The 25,438-nt window shown below is 35.2% G+C and overlaps 2 protein-coding genes across 4 annotated transcripts; both read left to right on the forward strand.

Moving 5' to 3' along the window:
* Nucleotides 1-550: 550 nt before the first annotated feature.
* On the forward strand, nucleotides 551-9,036 carry LOC139718700 (deoxynucleoside triphosphate triphosphohydrolase SAMHD1-like). 2 transcript variants are annotated; one of them, XM_071630160.1, is made up of 7 exons: nucleotides 551-864; nucleotides 3,260-3,434; nucleotides 3,834-3,983; nucleotides 4,572-4,787; nucleotides 5,447-5,538; nucleotides 6,714-6,770; nucleotides 8,688-9,036. In XM_071630160.1, the coding sequence occupies exons 1-7, from the start codon at nucleotides 719-721 to the stop codon at nucleotides 8,926-8,928; spliced, it is 1,077 nt and encodes a 358-aa protein (XP_071486261.1). In that variant the 5' UTR covers nucleotides 551-718; the 3' UTR covers nucleotides 8,929-9,036. The 2 variants fall into 2 exon arrangements, with proteins under 2 accessions (XP_071486261.1, XP_071486262.1); XM_071630161.1 differs by lacking the exon at nucleotides 8,688-9,036 and having other exon boundaries at nucleotides 6,714-7,267.
* Nucleotides 9,037-10,210: 1,174 nt separating this feature from the next.
* LOC139718701 (deoxynucleoside triphosphate triphosphohydrolase SAMHD1-like) lies at nucleotides 10,211-15,720 on the forward strand. Of its 2 annotated transcripts, none has more exons than XM_071630162.1 (4): nucleotides 10,211-10,681; nucleotides 13,992-14,099; nucleotides 14,944-15,048; nucleotides 15,297-15,720. In XM_071630162.1, the coding sequence occupies exons 1-4, from the start codon at nucleotides 10,568-10,570 to the stop codon at nucleotides 15,453-15,455; spliced, it is 486 nt and encodes a 161-aa protein (XP_071486263.1). In that variant the 5' UTR covers nucleotides 10,211-10,567; the 3' UTR covers nucleotides 15,456-15,720. The 2 variants fall into 2 exon arrangements, with proteins under 2 accessions (XP_071486263.1, XP_071486264.1); XM_071630163.1 differs by lacking the exon at nucleotides 10,211-10,681 and adding an exon at nucleotides 13,036-13,560.
* Nucleotides 15,721-25,438: the final 9,718 nt, after the last annotated feature.

Below are 25,438 nucleotides of genomic sequence, written 5' to 3' on the forward strand. Positions count from 1 at the left end.
TGGTATTCTTTGCCCGAACTTTAATCCATTCTTTTAATAGGTTACATTGCACATCCATTTCATTGTCTTTCATCAATAATTGTTGAATTTTGGAACGTCCATGTTCCAAATAAAGCACTAACTATTTTGTGGGGGGGGGGGGGGGCGGAGAAGAATAAGACAACAAAAATCACAACCAGTATCAATTGATTGAATTTGAAACTTTGTGTGTGTGTGTGTGTGTGTGTGTGTGTGTGTGTGTGTGTGTGTGTGTTAGGAGCAATTAATTTGTCATAATGAGCGCATCATCTCCTCTTTAAGAAACCTGCGTACGTTTCAATATCATAGTTGGTTAGTTTCATGGATTTTCTGAGTATGAAAAGGTCTTGTTTGTTAAAGACAGGAACAAAATTTGGTTACAAAAATGTTCTGTACGTAGCAATTATTTAACATTGGAAGCAACCACGTTCGTGCTACTGGGCTATTCAGATATTAGCGAATTGTAAGGAAATAACCATTTCTACGTTTACATAGTAACGAAGAGAACAAAACATTCATGTTTTGTGGAACTTACAAAGCACACACAGACAGAAGAATAGGATTTCAGTCAATGTGAAGAAAGTTTCTAGAAAATGATTGTTTATTCATCCATTGTTTTCGTTTTGTACTTTATCAATTGCCTCGGATACCATCATTTATGTAAGTTATGTTGTCACACGCATAGGCAATCAACGACGTGATGTATGGGATGATCGAATTACCATATTTCTGTAAACTTATTATCGACACACCGGAGTTTCAGCGACTACGTTTCATCAAACAACTTGGTCCAGTGTGCTATGTTTATCCATGTGCAGTACACACTCGATTCGACCACTCCATTGGGTAATAATTTCCATTACCATACATCGTTTTCATTAGAAATAATAAATTCCACTGTTTAAAAATAAAATTGCAGAAGTGGTGTGAGTACTATGCTTATAATATAATTCTAAGAACAGTTCAATTACTTTTATGAAAAACGTTTTTTTTTCAAATATATCAGCAATATATTCAAAAGCAAATAAAACAAAGTGATCCTTATAAATTGTCGGTCCTGTGATATATATGCATATACATATATATATATATATATATATATATATATATATATATATATTACGATTGCACGGTTTTGGCTATTTCGGCCATTTCAATTTAGATTTTTTTTCTTTATCAGATAAACTTGGAATGGTATGTACTTTCTAATTTCATAAGAGGTTTCTCAATATCTCGCGAAAGGTTCGGAAACTTGAAGCGCCATGTCAACCAGAACTATGTCATCCCTTTTATAACCATATTTGTGACCCTGCACCACAAAACCAACAAAATGTCGCCAGACATGGATTTTTTTTTTTATTTAAGGGTAGCTTCTGAAAGAGCAGGATCTAAGCTTTAAAATGATGTATAACTCGATTCAAATGGACTAAATACTAGAAAGAAAGCACACACTCTAGAAAAGTGTGAACCGAGAAACGAGGCTCTGAAGTGTAGGGTCTATCAATGTCTATTCAAGCGCTTAATTTTTACCAAGCCGTGCTAGTTGAGTATGAAAGGGACAAAAACATAGGATGTAAACCATCGGAACAACAACAACGAAGGGATTATCAGATTAAGCTGATATTAAGCATGTTCTATTGACACATTCTGTCCAAGATTAATGCCAACTTTCGAAGCAGTAGTGTTATCCTTTCACAAGTTATTAGACTTGAAAGTGAAGAGTGTGTAAAGGATTTCAAGAAATAAACAGAGGACTCTTAAAAGAGGACTCGTTCATTCAATTCTCCCCTATAAAAGGGTTGTAGAAAAACTGCTGAAAACACACTTTCCCATCAATGTTATGATCCCAAACTAAAGAAATATGAAGAAGAAGGATAGCTCTTTCGGAAAATATGACAAACTCAATATTGACTCGGTTGACCCATTTTACCTTTTTGTGAGTCCTCACGTAAAATTAAGGGATGCGACTTTTTGCTCGTTTTGTGATGCACGGTCACATTTTGAAACGTCAGTGTTTTTGATTTTCAAACTCTTACTGAGTTATTGTGGTTTATTTTAACATGTCTATTTAGTCTATTAATCCAAAATATGATACGATTAGTACATTTTATCCTTAAATGTAATTCTACATTGATTTCAAGCTTGGTGATTGTTTGATCGGCATATTTCAATTGGAACACGAAATACTTACAGGTTTTGATTTAAGTTGGCAAATGTAACCCTACACCATAAAACCACCAAAAGTCATTACTTCTTAGTTAAGGGCAAATTCTGAAACAGTATGATCTAAGTTTGATAATGGGGTGCATTTCAATACAAAAATATTATTGTTCATATCATAAAACATGGTGTAATAATAGAAAAAGATACACACTCAGAAAACGTGAATACTGAGAAAATAGGCTCAGAACTTGAGGATCCATCAAAGTGCTTAGTTGCACAAAGCTCTCCTCCCACCCACTCACCCCCCCCCCCCCAAAAAAAAAAAGTGTAAAAGCCCATGGTATTTAATCAAAACAATTTTCAGGTTAAGCTTGAATTATGCATACTCTATAAAAAACAACAATATTATTATATTGATAACTAATATCAACTTTAAAAGCAGGGGCCTTGTCTTCCTTCAAAGTTATTAGAGTCGCAATTAAAGAGTGTGGTAAGGGTCCTGAAAATTTAAAGGGCCTATAAAACATTCCGAATCCGATCACTCAACTGTTACAAAAAACATTATTTGAAAATGGAAAATCACATTTTTGCTATAATTCTAAACTTAAACAAAAGCGGGGAAGTGAAAACTGTGAAAACGATGTTGAAGGAACGAGAAGGGGCCTCTGAGACAATTTCAGTACTCAAACAGAAAAAAAAAGTTGTAGAAAAACGGCTGAAAACACACTTTCCACTTCACTCTATGATCCGAAACTTAGCTATGTTGAAGAAGAAGAATAGCTCTTCCAGAAAGTTGAAACACCCAAGATTGACCTGGTTGACTCGATTCACCTTTTTTGAGTCGTCATGTAAAGTTAAGGTGTGGACTCTTTGTTGGTTTGGTAAAACACGGTAAAATATACATATCATGTACTCATATATCGTAGTATATTCTAATGGTGTTGTGACATGATCGAATGGGAAATTGCAGGACAAAAACGAAACGCATAAGTTTCAAGTCTTAGGCTATTGAACAGTTGCTACAAGAAAAATATTTAAGTATTATTGATATGTCTGCGCGTTTCGTTTTAAATCTCAGGGTATGTTACATGGCGGGGAAGCTGGCCGAAAAGCTTAAACCGCAGAACAGGGACATTACACATGATGTTGATGTGCGATGCGTGCAAATCGCTGGTTTGTGCCACGACCTTGGTCAAGGACCTCTCTCTCATATATTTCAAGAATTCATGGCTGAACAAGGAAGAGACTGGAAGGTACGTTTATAGTGCTGACAGGACTGGGAAATTCTCTTTCAACTTATCACAGTTATATTATGTCATGAGTATAGGTGATTAGACTGCTATGCCATTTCATGTGTACAACATTATTTTGATGGTGTATTGCTGAACCTTTATCTTCCTTTTCACCGTTTCTGAATGGTCAGCATTGTCACGGTGAATTGATATCAGAAAAAAAAGTGCATTATGGACCTACAATCGCTAAATCTTAGAATACTCATGAGTTTTTCCTACATTAATGGCAGAATAAAATTAAGTCATTTTTTTTAGGTCTTACCATCGTTTTTCTCAGGTACAGCACCAGATATGGCATTACCGAACGAAATGATTGTGTATTTCAACTTCACCCCTGGTCTCTTTTACCCGTTGCATTAGCTGACAGAGCAATCTACGCGCATGTTCAGGTATCTCATCACAAAAAACAACTTAATGGGGAAGCTTTCTGCACCAGAGTTCGGAATCACAGAAGAGAAAGTAAATATCATCTGCCATCTAATCTCTGGACGGACAGACGATTGCGAGAGTGTAAGTCATATTTTTCTCTTGATATTCGAAAGTGTCAGTCATAATAGTGCTCTTGATATAGCATGATTATTTTTGCACTCTACACATTACGTGGCATCTATATCCGTAAACCACCGAAAATCACCCCACATGTATTTTCAGTTATTTAAAGAGCAAATTCTGAGAGAAGCAAAAAAAAAAAAAAAAAAAACAACCGCTAAAATTAAAAATGATGCATTATTCAATACGAATGGATCTTGATAAATAATAAACGTGCATCATAAAATAACAAAAGGTTGCTCTCACAGATCATGCGTGAGGACTGAAAAAAGGTGAAATTGGTCAACCAAGCCAGTATATATATATATATATATATATATATATATATATATATATATATATATTAGTGAGTTATACATCATTTAAAGGCTAAAAGTCTGAAACTTCAGAATCTGCTCTTATCTAAAATCTACGTCTGGCGACTTGTTGCGGTTTCATATAACATGTTTGTAAACCAAAGAGACGTGAGCTAGTACACACGTACCAGCGAACAGACATTGTTTTACTGATAGTCATAAACTGCTTAGCAACACAAATTAACATTTACAGTTGTTTCCAGCGGAGAAGTTCTACCTCACGCAGATAGTCAAGAACACCGTCAATGGAATAGACGTTGACACGTGGGACTGCGTCGCAAGAGACTCGCGTTTCCTGGGCATAGCAACATCATTCGAAGTCAAAAGAATTTTGTCACATGTGAAGGTCTGCGAAGTCAGTTTCGTCGAGGACGGTAAAACAAGGAAAGAACTATGTTTCCCAGAAAAGGTGAGGCCTGCCCTGTTTGATAAAGATATGAAACTTAAACAAGTTTCATCTTCTGTTATCATCTTTCACATTTTTGAATTAAACTACAATTTCAGCTTTGAAGAAAATTCATATTTTTTGTCCAACGTAGAATTAAGTTCGAAAGATTTGTCACTTCAGAATTTAAAGTCGAACTGTGTAAGTGTTCAGATCTTTCAGGAGGAGGTCATTGCATAATTAATAGTATGTCAGTATAACAGCCGAAAATGAGTTGAATGATTTATTCATGGAAAATAGGAGACAAAGAGGTTTTAGAAAATAGTGAGATCTAAGCCACGCTGCTACAAACTCGAATTGCATGACCTGCGATAGAAAACGTAACTTCACCTTTATAAACGCAAGGACATGATAGGATTCCCTGTTATAACTTTGAGGATTACCTTTTTCTACAATGCAATAAGGCAGTTTGAATCGCATGTAGACTTAGAAAGGTTTTTGATTTATCATCACAATATTCTAATCAAATGACTTATAGAAATAGGTATATGAAATAATGTTAGCAGTAAATCGTATTCACCACACTCATTTTCTTAAATAGGTGAACGTTTTAAGAGAAATCGCCAGTAATCAAATGACATTTAGATTGTTTGTTTTTTTGGCATCCATTTATTCATTCACAGGTTGCAAATGATCTGAACCACATGTTTGCAACCAGGAGGCACATTTCTGACGTAGCATTTCACCACAGAGTGACTACCGCGATATCAATTATGTAAGAACTGAAAGGGTCCGAAGCTGTAATGGCTGTCAAGAAAAGGAAAATAAGGCCCTATGTCAAGAAATCAGTTCAATTTTCGAAATTTAATTTTGATTTGATAGTACATATATTATACATATCAAATATACAGAAGCTATAGCATATGACACCTTATAACAAAGAAAAGAAACAAGCAAACACACAAATATAGCCACACACACAAACACACACACGCATATACACGCACAAATCGGTAAACATGGATTTGGTGTTATTATATAACAGAAAATCTGCGTGAAGCGATTTGTGTGTGTGTTGGGGAGGGGATTCTAAGATCATCAAACAACGGACCCTAAACTTTTGAATTTGAGCTTTTGAGCTTTAAATGACGTGAAACTAAAGTTTTGTGATATATTTCTTGTAGAAATTGCTTTAAAAAACGCCTTAAATCTTCGAGTATTTCTAAGCGCTGACACTCGCTTTGCCAATATCGAAGAAATGAATAAAACGAAACGCAGTATGTGAAACAAACACAGTGAAGGGATAATGGGATTAACCTGGACCATCATACTTATTTTTTTTTTCATAATTATTGATAACGTTATAAATGCAGTAACATCATTTTTTATATTACCAACTTGAAAATTCAGAGTCTGTTGAATGTTTTAAAAATATGACATGGGAATCTGAGACTCACCGTATTACACGGTACTTTTAGGTACAACAACAAAAAAATAACAAACGAAAAGCAATAATGCACTGTAGAAAATTAATAAAATAAAGATTATCTGCCTTAATGTCCATACGATGAAAAAGATCATGAAAATTTATGATAAAAGTGTAACTATCAAAGAGAAGATCTTGTCAGCGAAAATATAAGAAGAAAATTGACTTGGTTGACCAATGTTTTTAGTCATTACTTGAAATGAGGGAGCGCGTCATTTTGGTTGTAATTAACGCACAGTCTACATTTCATACATCCCAACTGAAATAATTTGTAATTGGGTTTGTTTTGTTTGCTTTTATACAACATTCTATTCAATGTCACAACTCTAACTGGCGTCAGTGATATTGAATCAATGAATGGTGATTGTATAATGATATCATTTCATCTCTATTGTGAAACATATTCACTTTTTTTAATTACACTGATCAATATACACATTTGATGTTTCTTTTTTTCTAATTAGGTATAAGGATGCTTTTCGAGCAGCTGCAAGGCATATCAAATTGAATGGTGCTAAAAGGTAAGTACATTTCTAGCAAATTCAATTCAACGATGCTTTTCATGGAAAAGAGTTATGCATGTGTTATAATTACATCACTCTTTTTCTACACTCGTGATATTGCTTCTATTTCTCTCAACATTTCTTTCGCTTTGTAATATATAGGCCTATAGAGAGAGAGAGAGAGAGAGAGAGAGAGTGAGGGAGAGAGAGAGAGAGGAGAGAGAGAGAAAGAGAGAGAAAGAGCGAGAAAAATAATGTTACCACAATGGTATTTGTACTTCATACTTTCTTTTTAATGTTTCCAGTGCTTCAAATGTTAATTATCTCGGTAGGTGTGTAATACTGGTAATGTTCATCATGACCCGCAGCTGAGCATGTGGAAGCAGTCAACTGATGATTGCATTCATAGGTCCTTGAAAAAAAGCATTGCTTACTCTGAAGATGTGAAGTTAAAATGTGGAGTTTGGCTCAGGTTTAACCAGCAGTAGGGAATAACACCAGTACTTATCAAATTGATGATATATATATATATATATATATATATATGTGACTGTGCACCTCAAAACGAACATAAAGTCGCACACACTGATTTTGCGTGAGGACTGAAAATAAGTGAAATGGGTCAACTTAGCCGAACTTGACTTTTTCGTATTTTCTGAAAGAGTGGGTCTTCTATTACATTATGCTAAAATTTGGTATCATAAAAAAGGGCAGGAAAGTGTGGTTTTTTAGCAGTTTATTTCAAACATTTTTGGTAGAATAGTGTGATTAGGTGTGTCTTTAGAGTCCCTTTTTCATTTCTGAAAAACCTTGTCCACACTCTTCACTTTCAACTTTAATAACTTTTGAAAAGATAAGGCTACTGCATTGAAAGTTGGCATTAATTATGGACAGAATGTGTTAATGAGGCATGCTTAATTTCAGTTTAATCTGATAATCCCTTCATTGTTGTTACTCTGGAGGTTTACTTCCTGTTTTTTGTCCCATTCATCGCACAGCCAGCACGGTTTGGTAAAGATTAAGCGCTTGAATAGACACTGTACTTCAGAGCCTCTTTTCTCAGTTCACACTTTTCCTGAGTTTTTGCTTTCTTTCCAATATTTAGATAGGTTAGGAGAGTCCATTTGATTTGAGTTATACATCATTTTAAAGCTTAAAGTCTGCTCTTTCAGAATATGGTCTTAACTAAAAATTCATGTCTGGCGACTTTTTGTTTGTTTTGAGGTGCAGGGTCACATATGCACACTTCATTGTCATGTCATTTGAATTATTTTGTTATTTGTTTTGTTCACATGCTTTTTTTTACAAAACAAAATATACATTTACATAAACAACATTCAAATGAAGTATTCGGCAGAATATTTCTGCCAACATTATAGAACAGAAAAACTGCATGTAAGATATTTTATATCAACATCAATTTAAGCATTTAACCTATTCATATATCTTTAACTTTAACTGTGGATGCAACAAAAGCTGATACCTGTGTTTCATGTCCGTGTCTAGGTGTACAATATACACAATCTTGCAAATTTGTCATCTGTAATCACAGGATAAATATATAAATATATATAAATATATAAACAAATATTCTTACCCTGATCAAATTCAATCTCGTTCAACTTCTTAACATATTGCATTAGTCATTAGATTACAAGGCGATATACTATTCAAATTATTCATATCTCCAACAATCCGGGATACTTTACCACAAACAAAATTTATTCTAGAATCACAAGACAAGCAGATATCGAGTTGTACCCCAAGGTACGTGACAACAGAGCAATACTCTATCAAAATATTGTTAATATAAGGTTGGACATTATCATTACAAGATCTTCTATTTTGTCGGTTGCAAAAATAAATTATTAGAAGAACCATTAATTCAATATTTTGGCATATTGTCTCCTCCCCCCCCCCCCCCCCCCTTCCAAGAAAATTTAATCTCATAAGTTGCATTGACGACGAGGAAGCATTCTGCCAAGCAACCGACGGCATCGTTCACATCATTATGCATTCGAGATCGAGAGAGCCGGGAATGAAGAAAGCGAAGCACATTATCCGTCGAATTCACGCCCGACAGCTTTACAAATGTCTCAAAGAGATCCCTCAAGCAAATAAAAAGGTTAGAATGAAAACGGTTTTGTTTTGTTTTGTTTTTTGCCACCTGAATTGATATCAGGTTCAGGACCACTGTTACACAGATTTTAGAAAATATCGATATTGACTTGCAGTGAAAATATTTTCATATTATTAGACAGAACCCCCATTCGCCCGACATAATGTTCATGATATCAACTTTTTTTTTTCAGATCGTATATATATATATATATATATATATATACATTGTATGTATATATGTGACCGTGCACCTCAAAACGAACATAAAGTCGCACACACTGATTTTGCGTGAGGACTGAAAATAAGTGAAATGGATCAATCTAGCCGAACTTGACTTTTTCATATTTTCTGAAAGAGCGGGTCTTCCTTTACATTATGCTAAAATTTGGTATCATAAAACGGGCAGGAAAGTGTGTGTTTTAGCAGTTTATCTCGAACATTTTTGGTAGAATAATGTGATTAGGTGTGTCTTTAGAATCCCTTTTTCATTTCTGAAAAACCTTGTTCACACTCTTCACTTTCAACTCTAATTACTTTTGAAAGGATAGTGCTACTGCTTTGAAAGTTGGCATCGATTATGAACAGAATGTTTAAATGAGGCATGCTTAATTTTAGTTTGATCTGATAATCCCTTCATTGTTGTTACTCTGGTGGTTTACTTCCTGTTTTTGTCCCATTCATCGCACAGCCAGCACGGTTTGGTAAAGATTAAGCGCTTGAATAGACACTGTACTTCAGAGCCTCTTTTCTCAGTTCACACTTTTCCTGAGTTTTTGCTTTCTTTCCAATATTTAGATAGGTTAGGAGAGTCCATTTGATTTGAGTTATACATCATTTTAAAGCTTAAAGTCTGCTCTTTCAGAATATGGTCTTAACTAAAAATTCATGTCTGGCGACTTTTTGTTTGTTTTGAGGTGCAGGGTCACATATGCACACTTCATTGTCATGTCATTTGAATTATTTTGTTATTTGTTTTGTTCACATGCTTTTTTTTACAAAACAAAATATACATTTACATAAACAACATTCAAATGAAGTATTCGGCAGAATATTTCTGCCAACATTATAGAACAGAAAAACTGCATGTAAGATATTTTATATCAACATCAATTTAAGCATTTAACCTATTCATATATCTTTAACTTTAACTGTGGATGCAACAAAAGCTGATACCTGTGTTTCATGTCCGTGTCTAGGTGTACAATATACACAATCTTGCAAATTTGTCATCTGTAATCACAGGATAAATATATAAATATATATAAATATATAAACAAATATTCTTACCCTGATCAAATTCAATCTCGTTCAACTTCTTAACATATTGCATTAGTCATTAGATTACAAGGCGATATACTATTCAAATTATTCATATCTCCAACAATCCGGGATACTTTACCACAAACAAAATTTATTCTAGAATCACAAGACAAGCAGATATCGAGTTGTACCCCAAGGTACGTGACAACAGAGCAATACTCTATCAAAATATTGTTAATATAAGGTTGGACATTATCATTACAAGATCTTCTATTTTGTCGGTTGCAAAAATAAATTATTAGAAGAACCATTAATTCAATATTTTGGCATATTGTCTCCTCCCCCCCCCCCTTCCAAGAAAATTTAATCTCATAAGTTGCATTGACGACGAGGAAGCATTCTGCCAAGCAACCGACGGCATCGTTCACATCATTATGCATTCGAGATCGAGAGAGCCGGGAATGAAGAAAGCGAAGCACATTATCCGTCGAATTCACGCCCGACAGCTTTACAAATGTCTCAAAGAGATCCCTCAAGCAAATAAAAAGGTTAGAATGAAAACGGTTTTGTTTTGTTTTGTTTTTTGCCACCTGAATTGATATCAGGTTCAGGACCACTGTTACACAGATTTTAGAAAATATCGATATTGACTTGCAGTGAAAATATTTTCATATTATTAGACAGAACCCCCATTCGCCCGACATAATGTTCATGATATCAACTTTTTTTTTTTTTCAGATCGTATATATATATATATATATATATATACATTGTATGTATATATGTGACCGTGCACCTCAAAACGAACATAAAGTCGCACACACTGATTTTGCGTGAGGACTGAAAATAAGTGAAATGGATCAATCTAGCCGAACTTGACTTTTTCATATTTTCTGAAAGAGCGGGTCTTCCTTTACATTATGCTAAAATTTGGTATCATAAAACGGGCAGGAAAGTGTGTGTTTTAGCAGTTTATCTCGAACATTTTTGGTAGAATAATGTGATTAGGTGTGTCTTTAGAATCCCTTTTTCATTTCTGAAAAACCTTGTTCACACTCTTCACTTTCAACTCTAATTACTTTTGAAAGGATAGTGCTACTGCTTTGAAAGTTGGCATCGATTATGAACAGAATGTTTAAATGAGGCATGCTTAATTTTAGTTTGATCTGATAATCCCTTCATTGTTGTTACTCTGGTGGTTTACTTCCTGTTTTTGTCCCATTCATCGCACAGCCAGCACGGTTTGGTAAAGATTAAACGCTTGAATAGACACTGTTATTTAGACCCTCTTTTCTCAGTTCACACTTTTCCTGAGTTTGTGCTTTCTTTTCAATATTTAGATAGGTTAGGAGAGTCCATTTGATTAGAGTTATACATCATTTTAAAGCTTAAAGTTTGCTCTTTCAGAATATGGTCTTAACTAAAATTTCATGTCTGGCGACTTTTTGTTTGTTTTGAGGTGCAGGGACACATATATATACTAGGTGTTTCAAAAAACATTTCGCACTTTTGATTCTTAATAATTCATAAACTATATATCAGATAACACTGTCATTGATATGAGTAACAGCTGAATAGTGTACAATTTGGTTGGAGGTGGTTTGAATGTAAAAACATAAATCAGTTTCATGAAGTCCATGATTGGTTTCACAGTTAGGTTCCAGATTTTGCTCTATTTTCAACCCTCTGTACAAAATTTCACTTTGCACATGGGTCAATGGGTGTGTATGGGAGTGTGTGGTTAACGGCCCTGACAATGGTCCTAAACAATGGTTAGGGTTTGAATGCTTCATTATTTATTCATGAGAAATTCCACTATCACAACTAGTCTTTATTCAGCCTCTGGCAGTATCTGTGTAAAGTCAAACGCCTGCCGATACTGTCGTTGGGTCTCGACAGTGCTCTCCTACTTCTGAAAAACGAAATTACAATGAATACCTTCTGTTCTATCGTAAACATGGTGACAGGAAGCAAAGAAAATCAATATTTATTAGAGTATACACTTGTAAAATGGAGCCCTAAATAAATCTACTGTGAAACATATCGCCCCAATGATAAAGCTGCTGAACTCTTTACCAAAAATGATTTCTTCTTATTAAAAAGCGAAAAATTTGTCAGACTATTTAATTAGTAAACAGTTGTATTAAAATGAGGAACTTTAGATCATTTTTATGCTTATTTATATCCCACATTTAGTGATATGTGAAGCAAAAATTGAAAACGATTGCCTGCTGGAATGAAATAAGGTGTTTGCAAGCACATGGAAACGTGTGCTTCCTTTTTCCATGTGCATGCAGTTTACCCTTTTACCGTGCATGAATCCAGACTAGCAGTGCCCAGGGCAATCCACATGAATTATTGATTAAGCATTCATGTGCCTGGGAGTACAAGACTGACGACTAGTCAACAGGTGGTTCAGGCATGTCCATTGTTCAGGGCCATTGTCAGCACACATTCACATACACATCACTGGTTCCTGTGCAAGGTTCAATTTTTGTACAGATGGTTAAAATTTGACCAAAATCTGAAACCTTACTTCAAAATCAATCTTAGATTTAATGAAACTGATTTATGCTGTCACATTTAAATCACCTCCAACCAAATTGTACACTATTCAGCTATTATTTATATCATTGACAGTTTTATCGGATGAATAATTTTTGAGCTATTAATGATCAAAAGTGGAAAATGTTTTTGAAACATCTAGTATATATAAAGTGTATATATATATACATATATATATATACATATATATATATATATTTATTTATTTATTTATTTATTTATTTATATAGATTATATATATATGATCCGCTACTCAAAAAAAAAAAAAGGATCCGAAAGTCGGGGGAGGACGAATTTCTGTAAATGACTTGACTCTATTTCCTTACTCTTCCGCTTTTCGTATATGACACGACTGGCAAAAGCACTCGGTTGCGGAGGTATTGGTAACTTTAAGAGACCTTGTCGAGTGGTTTAGGAAATCAATCAGCGTTTCAAGAAAACCACCTTCAAAGTTTTCTTTCCGACACAATTGTGATCAAGAGGAGGTAAGACAGTTTCCACCTCTTGACAATGACATGTCTACTTAAAAGAGCCTCCTCAATATTTACTCAAGCCTAGCGCAAGGGGTCTACACATTTAGTAATAGTAATCAGTGACCCTTGTGCCGCGCACTGAACAATAAGATTACTCCTTCGTTTATAGTGGCGGAGTCTATCTGCCGATGATAGTAAGTAATGTGCAGTTAAATGTTTCCAGGTTAGCATGCCTGTACAGTGACGGGGCATTAAACTACACATTACTTGAATATGAGATCGTCCTAAAGCAAATAATTTTCACACAACAATAGATATATGATGTACTCTTAAATGAAGCCCACAAGAATTGGAACAATCATCCCCAGCATTCCCACTGATTCCCACAGGTCAGTTGCTAGCCATCCCCTTTAACATCTCCTGTAAGTTTCATTCTATTCCATTTGCAATTGTTTTGAGTTATTTTGCACATGGAGAAACCAAGAGTAATGAAAACATAACTTCTTCCCTAAGCGGATGTAATTTCTTCAAAATTAGTTTCGGTCTTTATTTATTCATGAAAAAACGATTACAATGTACTCCCTACATAATAATGTCCCATGTCTGTACATATATTAACATTTCCATTTTTTTTTCTGCTCTTGAAAATTATGTTTGTTTGTTTGTTGTTTTTAGGGCGCCGGCATAATATGTTATAATAACACCATTAAACAGTTGATAGTCTGTTGTTGTTTTGGTTTTCTGTTTTTATCTTTCTACAACCTCCTATAGATCAGTAGGCCCACGTTATTTTTTATCAATTAATTCCGTTTTCCTTTAGTTAAACACTACAGATCCCAGCGAACTAATGCAGAAACTAAGAACTGCTCTAGATGACAGGCCACCTCCACGGAAAATTATTTGGGAAAAGGGCAATCTCTTCGTACAGGTATGCGGCATATCGGACAGTGACTCAGATAGTTTCCAAATGGATATGTTTGAAAATGTTGGGGGCCTGTGGAAATGAGCGGATTGTGCACAAATTTCGCACTCCTACGTTGCACACAAAGGGTAGAGTGACTTGCTATGCAAGCAATGTATTATATGATGTATAGACACGTGGCTGTGAAACGAATTGATGTGTCTGAACAAGCTCCCTATCAAGGGCGACAGAAGTCATGGTACAGATCTTGCTCATCACTGTAACATGTTTACAGATGGTTATTTCGAGATCAATCAACACATGACCACCGTGTCGTGTGTTAATGTATGTTTGTGTGTTGATGTTTTTCTTTCTCACTTTTATATAAAAAAAAAAACAGCCTGGCAATTCTAAAGTATGAACTATTTCATTTGGATAAGAAAATAATACCGTGTTTGTGTGTGATGAAAAAAATGTAATATTAAAACAAAGATGCAGTATTTGTTGAGTATTTTAATGGAAAAGATAAAATAGTGTAACTAAAATAGCTCGTAAACATGAAATATTATCTACAGTTACAACTTTCATATCTTAGTCAAATCATTGAAAGTGCAACTTTACTTTGTTTCTAGATGTCAACAGTTTTTTGTTCAGTTCTTCATATGTGTGCCTAGAAATGGGCCAAAAGTTTATGAATACAATATACCAATATCAACTGGTTTGGCCCTCTGCCCATTCAACAAATTTGCTAGCCCACTTCAGATGAGTCTTGATCTATGCTTTCATCACATCACTGATGTTTAAGAATGTATTTTGACAGATTTTTTTTATCTATTTACGATTTTTTTTTTTTCTACTTACACTTCGACAGGTTTCGAAAAGCCAGTACGGGATGGGGGACGCAGATCCATTGTTTGGCATCAAGTTCTACAAGAAAGAACAGGAAGGCCAGGCACATCCACTGCAGCCTGACAGGGTAAATTCAGCTGCTTGATCGGATAAAATTGAAGTGTAATAATTTTATGAATGTAGATGTTATTAAGATAGCAAATCAATAAAAAACGTAATTTTACGGAAATGTTAATCGAAAATCCTTTTCTTTTTTTTGTAACTACCAACATTTTGATTTGTTTTTTTCACTTTAACTTTCAATTATTTCCCGTTTCAAAAAGCAGTTCATAGTAAATTGTAACATTCTTCTCTTTGCCTAAATTTCCATCGCAGATACCAGCCGATATTCCTCAGCAGTTGGAAGACGTGACAGTGCGAATCTATACCAGCGTTATTGGTTGTGATACCGCGCAGGCTCTGGAGTACATTGACAATTGTATTATGCCTGAAATTTTGCTGCCAAATGCCCATGTTCAAGAGCAGACATTGTAACATTATCACATTTAACTCTAATTATCTCTCGAGAGTAGGTTTCACATGTTCCAAAGGTTACCTTCCACAAAAGACGTATTTTCTTAAATGTGTTGTGCATTTAGATCAGTTACACCAAAAACAGGGAAATGATAGGGTACTGATTTCTGAGAGATCGGAGCAGAGATGACAGAGTACGTTGCACAGTATTCATTTCACAGATAGGCAGGTGTATTTGCAAGTTTAATTCAGTTATTATGGCAGGTGACAATAAACTAACAAACAAAAACAACCAAACAAATACACAAACATCTCATGGTATGATCATTGCGATGAAAAAGAAATTACTTTTGCCCCCCCCCCCCCCCCAAAAAAAAAATGCATAGCATGAAATAAGGAAAGGGAGGCATGACCTTTTTTTAAAAAAAATTTAGCAAGTTAAACGAAATACTTTTTTTTTCTTATTTCTCTTCCACAAAGTGTCCCTGGGGGCATTTTGTTTCGAGGTTGTCCGTCCGACTGGTCGTCCTTCCGCACGTAATCGATTTTGTGTACTTCGTTATCTAAGAACCGTTGAAGGTATCGAAAATTATGAAACTTTGCGTATGCATGTATGGGAAAATGAAACTGCTCTTTTCGGTGCACACGCTCAACGTCATTATAGAATTTTGCTGTTTTCCCAGTATATTTGCAATACCTGAGGTACATTCATTAAATTCATTGCATCCATGTGTAACCATGTAAAGATTCACTAGGGAAAAAAAATAGTCAAAGTTTAAGTAAAATTGCTGGAATTTCGTTGTGGTTTGTGTTTGTGTGTGTGTGTGTGTTTTTTACACGTATTAGACTTGTCCCAATACAGTTCCTTAAAGTGTCAATATATCAATGTACTACTTGAAAAGGATTATTGATTGTGTGTTGTTTTTTTTTTTTTTACAGCTGTATCACTAGTAACCTATTGTGAAAGTGTAAACAAACACAAAAAGCAGCAAAATTATGGGACACTCCGACGGGCAATTATGTGTAAAAGTATGACGATTTTTTTGTGTGTAGGTTATGAATATGCATCGCTAATCATAATTGACGACGCATTAAAGGCGACCCCAATAGTTGAGGATTGTAAAGGTTTAAAGAGCTTTCATTGCTGGTTGGAGCCCAGGCCGAAGTGTTTCTAGTCACATATATCCGGATATTGGGATTCGATTACTTAAAAGCTGATGATGAGGAAAATGATAATTAAGGATAAGTGCAAGTGCTTTGTTTTCTGAAAAGAAATATTCATATACGAGAGTTTGAATGCAAATACAATCTTTAGATAGATGAGTTTTAAGGTGAAACAAGATAATGAAGATAAAATATGTGATTTTTGTGTGTGTGTATAACGAGGTCAGTTCTGTTTCCTCTTCCATAAACACCCTACTTGAAAATAAAATACCATGGATCTTGCTGGTTTACTCCAAGAATTAAAACAATGTTTACTCTGTCTCGAGTGTAAGACAGGTGCAGTTTCAGTAATTCAATTCCATTCATATATTCATTCACCTAAGAGATGATATGCCTGAAACCCTTTATAGCTATTCTTATGTTTAAAACAAGAATGCTGACATGTATATATTTGTTTTTATATTTCATACTTTTATCTTGCCAGGTTTTACATTTTCATTATTGTGACATTTAAATGGAAAGTACAGTCCATCATTAAATAATCCAATTTGAGCATTTTCATTTTACACCCAATTTCGTGATTGGGAATACTAACGTTTACATCGTTGTTCTTCTGTTTAAAAGAGGCACTTCTCTGTCGTGATGAAACGTTTGTGGACATTGCCTTTTCATATTACCACGTTGTCCCAAAGGCGAAAATATTTTCATTGTTTCAGATAACAATTTCAAATATCATTCCCTAATATCTTATTTGCTTCATTAACTTGGCTACTTTGGACTTTTATTTTTCTCGGATTTTATGGATGTGTGTCAACGCGAGGGAAAGTTAAGCTGGTTTCCGGAGACCAATCAGAAGCACGGACGTACCCATGGTTGCTGTATAGTTTGTACTTTTGGAATTTGTGGAGTGGGTATGTGATATAATATAAGGAAGTTCGAGTGACAATGGTGTTCATTGCCTTTTAAATAGTATGTTAAATTATAAAAGATACATACAGTTGATTGACATGCAGAACAAAAAGCCGTAAAGCAAAATAAATATTTTTTGAATTACCAAAATATGAAATATCCTCTTTCTTTCTGTAATGTTTTCCCGTGTTTCCCAATAACACTTGACTACATCAGCCATGCAACTAGTACTGTTGATTATTTTTATGATGCAGAATGTGACAAAATAAAGTGTAAAGTTATACAAAGTATAAACATTAAAATAAATGCACTAAGGTTATATTGTATAGTTCTGACACACACACACACACACACACACACACACACACACACACACATATATATATATATATATATATATATATATATATATATATACACGCACGCACGTTTACAGGTAGTTATGTATATTATATGCCTGTGGGAGTCTCTCTCTGTCTCTTGCATAACATAATCTGTTTACAATTCGATGATTTCATGTTCAGTGTTCAAAGACGAGTGTGTTCAAGATAAGCCCTTTCAGGACGTCAAAAGGTCAAATATCACTTGTATTCGATTTGAAGCATTGTACTAGGAGTTTCCGACGTTATATGCAATTGGCTAGCAAATGAGTGATGTCTACTCATTTTTACTGATAAGGAAAGAATACAATATCAACTCGTTGCATGCTTAAAGGACAAGTTCACCTTCATAAACATAAGGATTGAGAGAATGCAACAATATTAGTAGAACACATCAGTGAAAGTTTGAGGAAAATTGGACAATCGATGCAAAAGTTATGAATTTTTTTTAATTTTTTGGGTTGGAACCGCTGGATGAGGAGACTACTACAGCTTGTGAGTCATATGCGTACAACAGTATAAAGAAAATGTAAAGAAAATTCAACATATTTTCACTTTTTTTCGTATAATAAAAGAGCACTTGACTTGCCTCTTTCTAAAGGCAGGGGGAATAATATTACCCATAACATTTGTCGGTAACGAGTCGGGGGAATGTGTACTTTTTTCAAAAGATGAAATTTTGTGAAATTCTCTTTATATTTTCCTTATATTGTTGTACGCATGTGACATCTAAGTTATTCACACACTGCAGTAGTCTTCTCATCCAGCGGTTACTGCACAAAAACTTCAGAAATTCATAACTTTTGAACGGATTGTCCGATTTTCGTCAAACTTTCAATGATGTGTTCTACTAATATTGCTACATTCTCTCAATCCTTATGTTTATGAAGGTGAACTTGTCCTTTAATATACAAGATAATGTTTATTAAGTTAAGGCTGGACAGTACTTTTTGAGGGGATGATTCCAGAATTAACATTTTCTGGTGAGATAATGAGAAACCTCTTAGGAAATATGAAAGAGCATGTCTTTTCAAGAAGAGTTCGTAGTGTATAATTTGACGAAAATTAGCATAAAAAAGACCGAGATATCAAAACAAAAGTGATTCTAATCGAATTGAGAGACCACGATTTTTAATAGGATTTCTTTGTTTTTCCTTGTTTTTAGATCTCTCGGTCATTTAAAAACCAATTTCAATCAATTAAACTTTTAACTCCTCTTAGATTTGTATGCTTTTTAACATTTCATAGAGTAATTTCTAAATATCTTGCAAAACGTTACAAGGTGAATCATAATCTCAACCAGGTAGTCCTCTACTGTACAGTCCCTTTAATGTATAAAATTGCGTAGGACTTTGCAGCGTTTTAAAGACAAAATTATATTCAAGCAAATAATGATATTAACTGTCAACCCAACTAATTATAATTATTGCCAATGAGGTCTGGTTTTATCATAATAAGATATTCTTCACATAACGTCATTTGGCAGCACGAACCCATAACAACAACAAACACAGACGGACTATCACATAACCATGCAGCTGAGATAATTCAAGAATCATTTAGGTGTTGACATATTGATGCATTGTTCTATCTACAGTACATACTAGCTATGTACAAACTCATTTCTAACGTGTTTCACACATACACAAACTATAAAGCAACTAGTAACAACGTATATAGGCCTATATTCAGTCAGTCATCATGAACTACATAGCCCACAATTGTAATACATTAGTATCCAATCATGGCAGGGTCCTCTGTACAACGAGCTATCTGGTTGAGCAGAGACAACATTGAAAAGGCTACCCTGAATGAAGATTACCATATGTGACCCTGCACCTCAAAACAAACAAAAAGTCGCCAGACATGAATTTTTAGTTAAGACCACATTCTGAAAGAGCAGACTTTAAGCTTTAAAATGATGTATAACTCAAACCAAATGGACTCTCCTAACCTATCTAAATATTGGAAAGAAAGCACAAACTCAGGAAAAGTGTGAACTGAGAAAAGAGGCTCTGAAGTACAGTGTCCATTCAAGCGCTTAATCTTTACCAAACCGTGCTGGCTGTGCGACGAATGGGACAAAAAACAGGAAGTAAACCACCAGAGTAACGACAATGAAGGGATTATCAGATTAAACTGACATTAAACATGCCTCATTAACACATTCTGTCCATGATTAATGCCAACTTTCAAAGCAGTAGCACTATCCTTTCAAAAGTTATTAGAGTTGAAAGTGAAGAGTGTGGACAAGATTTTTCAAAAATGAAAAAGGGATTCTAAAGACACACCTAATCACACTATTCTATCAAAAATGTTCGAGATAAACTGCTAAAAAACACACTTTCCTGCCCGTTTTATGATCCCAAATTTTAGCATAATGTAAAAGAAGACCCGCTCTTTCAGAAAATATGAAAAAGTCAAGTTCGGCTTGGTTGACCCATTTCACTTATTTTCAGTCCTCACGCAAAATCAGTGTGTGCGACTTTATGTTCGTTTTGAGGTGCACTGTCACATATTATGACATTAATAATAGACAGAGCGCAAGACATATCAACGATTTATACAATGTGAAAGTGAGGATGGGGAAGTCCTGATCTATTAGCTTTTTGTTCAGTATTTTCATACTTGCATTTGTTACCTGCCTTATACTAAGAATTATGTGACCTTTTTTAAATGAAATCTACAATAACGTATACTTGTATGCATCATTCTATTTACATCATAATTTTGCAAAGGTGGAAAAAAAGAAGAAGAAAGAAACTATACCAGTGATGTGCCTTTGCGGTAAATCCATGAAATAGTTGGCTTTTGCATGTATAGATACGATATAATTAAATAGCCTACATTCCACGGAGAATGGTGATACACAAGTTTACTTAGTTTTCTTGATTGTTTGAAGACATGTCAACGTATAGCCTAGGCCATTAAAAATGTTTCAAATATTAAATGAAAAACCTTTCAAGGAGGGTTAGATAACGGACCATGCTCTCCGAGCCACGCAGTAACACTCTTTCAGAGTATACATGGTAATGTTAGCTGAGGGAACTGAAATATCAGCAGATGAAAAGCTGACAGGGTAACATAGTTATTTGAAGGGAAAAAAAATCTGATATTGAATATGTACACCACGTATTTCCATTACATCACTACTCTTTGAAACATAGTGTGTAATAAACCTTCACATTTATTTTCTTCGTCTCTTCCCGCGTGAGAATAACTAATCGTGTCCACATGTGCGGTATTGCTAGCCCCGCTTGGTTATTACTATTATTCATTATTTCAGGAAATTGTTTGCATATGTGACCGTGCACCTCAAAACGAACATAAAGTCGCACACACTGATTTTGCGTGAGGACTGAAAATAAGTGAAATGGGTCAACCTAGCCGAACTTGACTTTTTCATGTTTTCTGAAAGAGCGGGTCTTCTTTAACATTATGCTAAAATTTGGTATCATAAAACGGGCAGGAAAGTGTTTTTTTAGCAGTTCATCTCAAACATTTTTGGTAGAATAGTGTGATTAGGTGTGTCTTTAGAATCCTTTTTTCATTTCTGAAAAACTTTGTCCACACTCTTCACTTTCAACTCTAATATCTTTTGAAAAGATAGTGCTACTGCTTTAAAAGTTGGCATTAATTATGGACAGAATGTGTTAATGAGGCATGCTCAATTTCAGTTTAATCTGATAATCCCTTCATTGTTGTTACTCCGGTGGTTCACTTCCTGTTTTTTGTCCCATTCATCGCGCAGCCAGCACGGTTTGGTAAAGATTAAACGCTTGAATAGACACTGTACTTCAGAGCCTCTTTTCTTAGTTCACACTTTTCCTGAGTTTGTGCTTTCTTTCCAATATTTAGATAGGTTAGGATAGTCCATTTGATTTGAGTTTTAAAGCTTAAAGTCTGCTCTTTCAGAATATGGTCTTAACTAAAAATTCATGTCTGGCGACTTTTTGTTTGTTTTGAGGTGCAGGGTCACATATAAAAAAAAGTCTTAATCAAAATACATTGAAACCTCTTCTTGGGAATCTTAGAAAAGGGGAGGAATAAGCTTAAGGATTGGGCATACTCAATTGATAGATGAAAAGGATATCACTTATTCTGAAAACAGGATCAGATAAAAACGAAACAAAAATTTTGCTTGAGTACAATGCAAGTGTACTGGCAATGCCATGCATGGTTTCATTTACCCTTGATTGGACTGTCACCTTGAGTTAAAATCCCTGCATGGATTATTCGGAGGTAGCCCTCGGTAATAGTATGATTGAGATGTTGATAAAAAAAAGGAGAAACGTTGTAAGCTGATTTCAAGTGTGTCCTCTCAGATAAAATTTTGAACTACTACCAGAGATATTGTAGGTCATTAGAATGTAAACCATGGCTGCTCTCATACATCCCATCCCATCTTCTGTTAGACGAGATGATCGCCATCACCACAATTTTGCATTAACCCTTGTTGGTTAGAAATCATTCCAATATGCATTGTCAAGTTGCTGCAAGTCTTTGTGTCTATGGGTGTTGTTTATTTATTTATTTGTTTATTTATTTATTTATTTATCTATCTATCTATTCATTTATTTTTGGAAAATGAGGCACAGGTGTCTCTGCAAAGCAGGTCCATCAGGCATGTTCAAGTGTGAAAGAACAAATTGCAACAAAAACAACAAAATAAAACGTAGGGTTCTTAGAGTATATCTTAGTTAAAAGAAACATATCATTGTTGAGTCTCTCCGAGTTTCGTTGTAGAGACTTTCATAGAGTGGTTCATCTGCATTATTTTCATGTTTTAACTCTCATCAAAATTCGTGCCACCATCATCTACCCGTACCCCTTCCTGTTTCCATGATTCCTCTTTTCCCCGATGTTTTCTGGTTCGATGTCTCCCGGCCAGTGGCTTTTCTCGACTCGACCATCAACGTCATCAGCCTCCTCTTCCCTTTCACCAATCTTGCTCGATTTGCCTTCTATCTCCCGTTTGTAACTGCTTTATCAATCCCCTCTTAACTCTGTGACCCATCTTTATGACGTTAAACATGTAATGGTAAGATCTCCTCTAATATCTTGACGTCATTCTCTAGTCTGGTGGTATCCCCTTCCTGGTCTTCTCTAGTAACCAAACTCCTCGGTCATATTTTCTCCTCGTTTTAAGAAGGTTCAGACTAGTTGACCTTCCTTCAACCTCTCACCTGGCCGCGGCTACATCTGCGTCTCTGTGTGTGCCATTGAACGAAACAAAAATGACTTGTCATTAAATTTAACGCTTCTGCTGTGATTTTTTAGAACCTGTATGCTTTCCGTGTTTGTGTGTTATTTTTGTTGTTGTTGTTCTACATGTATGTCTCCAAAGTTAATGATACATCACATAAATGTACAGATATCTGACCTAAATGTAACTTTTGACTTGTGGACATGAAATATGAGAGAGAGTAGCACCTGCCCATCTACGATGTAAAGCAAAAATGCGATGCAATGGAGCAGACTTTGGAATCACCACACCAACATAGTCGTCAAATTCCAGCTATACTACAAAGACCGTTGGTCTGAAAATAAAAGCTACAGCCGTAGCTTCCGCAAGCAGCTAAAACTATGGAGTCTTATACATTCTACATTGAAATGTTAAGCATAAAATCACAATGTATCCCAAATCCTGAAGCTTACAAGACAGGGGTACAAGAAAAGAACTAGATTTTTTTTTTTTTTTCAAATTTAGCTCCTATTTAAAACGCCTATCAAGATCGTAAACGACCCTTCTTCCCTTTGGATGTACCTCAGCGATCTTTTTTTTTTTTTCGTATATACAGCTGTATGTATAATCATGGTGTCGGCTGAAGACAGGCTGACTTACGACATGCATACAGAGGGCAAAACGAATTACTGTCAGCAAACATCGGTCTTGATCATTAATAATTCCTTATTCAACAAGAAATGTGAACAGTCACTAAATACTGTTTTAGGATTTCTGACATTCGAGACGTTTAAGAACTGTCAGTAGCTTCACCGCTCCGACTAGTTCCTGAACCTCAACTGGATAATTCCTTTCAAATTTTGCCAACTACTCCCGAGCATATCTAGATTCATTGAATATAGACGCGTCAAAATCAATGCTTATTTGAAAATATACACAATCATTTCATTAGCCATTTCTCGGTAACCGCCAATATTTGTTTCACGGATAATGCCTTCCTTCTGTCTTTTCTTGTGATTTTAATCAGAGCCATGTTTTGAACCTACAAGTTGACATAAATGGTTGGAAAGAGAAATAATTAATACTTATATATTGAGCTATAAACTTTGGGGTAAGGAAAAAGAAATGATTTCAAATTATCGTACGGAGTCCCCCCCCCCCCCTTTGCTTACTCTACTCATTTGCCACCTAGCAGAAACATTATTTATATTCAAAACGTGAGAAAATTGTTGATATTATAGCGGTTGCAGAAAGAAGAGATGTCCCAGTATGGTGTAGGGAGTGTTTCACTGAGATTTCATTCTTGTGATTTTGCGCCTTCCTGGGTTTGATAATACGCTCAGAGTGAGCCCACCCATAAAGATCCAGGACTGGATAATCGAATAAAAAATGCATTAAATATTCTGAAAGAAAAAAAAAAACATACATACAAGCAACGTGAATTCCAGTGTGTTGCCTCCTCACTTGTCACTGAGACACTGGTTTAACGGCTTTCCATTGATGGTTATGGACTCAATCTGCAACACATAGGCACAAATGTATGAACATCATGTCTTAGAACGCAACAAATTAACAGTCCATTCTGGTTTTGTTTCTGTTTTTTTTTTTTCTCGAAGGGGAATTGCTGCTTGGCGACATTTCATTCAGTCATCTTGGGTAGGAATAATACAATTTGTTAGATCTTATGTCTCTGCGTTATGACACACTTATACATCCCACACTTACGTCGATTTTATGAACTGTGCAACGGAGGGAGAATGGTAATTCCGTAGATTACGATTTGAATGCGTTTAGATTCTCTCTCCCTCCCCCCCCCCTCTCTCTATCTATCTCTCACTCGGTCTTTCTGTTTAGTTTTACAGCCATAACAACTTTTAGAATAGAAATATGTTCAGCTTACATTTCCACCGGAAGGATCATAGACATCGGAAATACGGATGTATAATATGATATCGAACTCTGGTTCTATGAATGTACACCTATTCCCATTTTCAGGAAGCATTAAACTAATCACAGTGTCCGATACTTACCTTACAGGTTGCGGGCTGTGAATTCATTTCCGTAAAGAACATCTTAGGCAGGTCGAGGCATGTGATATCGGCACGTTCAAGGTGGGGCATATGGCAAAGAAATCTGGCAAAATCCGTCGCTGATGACGATGATTTCGACCTCCAACCCCATTTGAATTCCATGGAAAGTTTGCGGATCTGACGAAAGAGAACAGAAGACAGCATATTTCCATGAATAATCCACTACTGTTGTGACTTCCCCCATCGTTTATTTTGATTATTTCTTATTGATAAAAGACATCGAGACACTGAGAGATGCATACTTTCCAGTATAGAGAAGACTCACGACTTGCTATC

Source organism: Diadema antillarum, unplaced genomic scaffold, assembly GCF_040938485.1.
Source record: "Diadema antillarum isolate AM-2024a unplaced genomic scaffold, OU_Dant_1.0 scf00000099, whole genome shotgun sequence".
NCBI lineage: Eukaryota > Metazoa > Echinodermata > Echinoidea > Diadematoida > Diadematidae > Diadema > Diadema antillarum.

Bases quoted from the DNA above. Each gene is read 5' to 3' on its own strand.
- LOC139718700 (XM_071630160.1), top strand. From the start codon at position 719: ATGTATGGGATGATCGAATTACCATATTTCTGTAAACTTATTATCGAC. The intron at 865-3,259 runs GTAATAATTTCC...TTTAAATCTCAG, and splicing joins CGATTCGACCACTCCATTGG to GGTATGTTACATGGCGGGGA. The intron at 4,788-5,446 runs GTGAGGCCTGCC...ATTCATTCACAG, and splicing joins AACTATGTTTCCCAGAAAAG to GTTGCAAATGATCTGAACCA.
- LOC139718701 (XM_071630162.1), top strand. From the start codon at position 10,568: ATGCATTCGAGATCGAGAGAGCCGGGAATGAAGAAAGCGAAGCACATT. The intron at 10,682-13,991 runs GTTAGAATGAAA...GTTTTCCTTTAG, and splicing joins TCCCTCAAGCAAATAAAAAG to TTAAACACTACAGATCCCAG. The intron at 15,049-15,296 runs GTAAATTCAGCT...TTTCCATCGCAG, and splicing joins ATCCACTGCAGCCTGACAGG to ATACCAGCCGATATTCCTCA.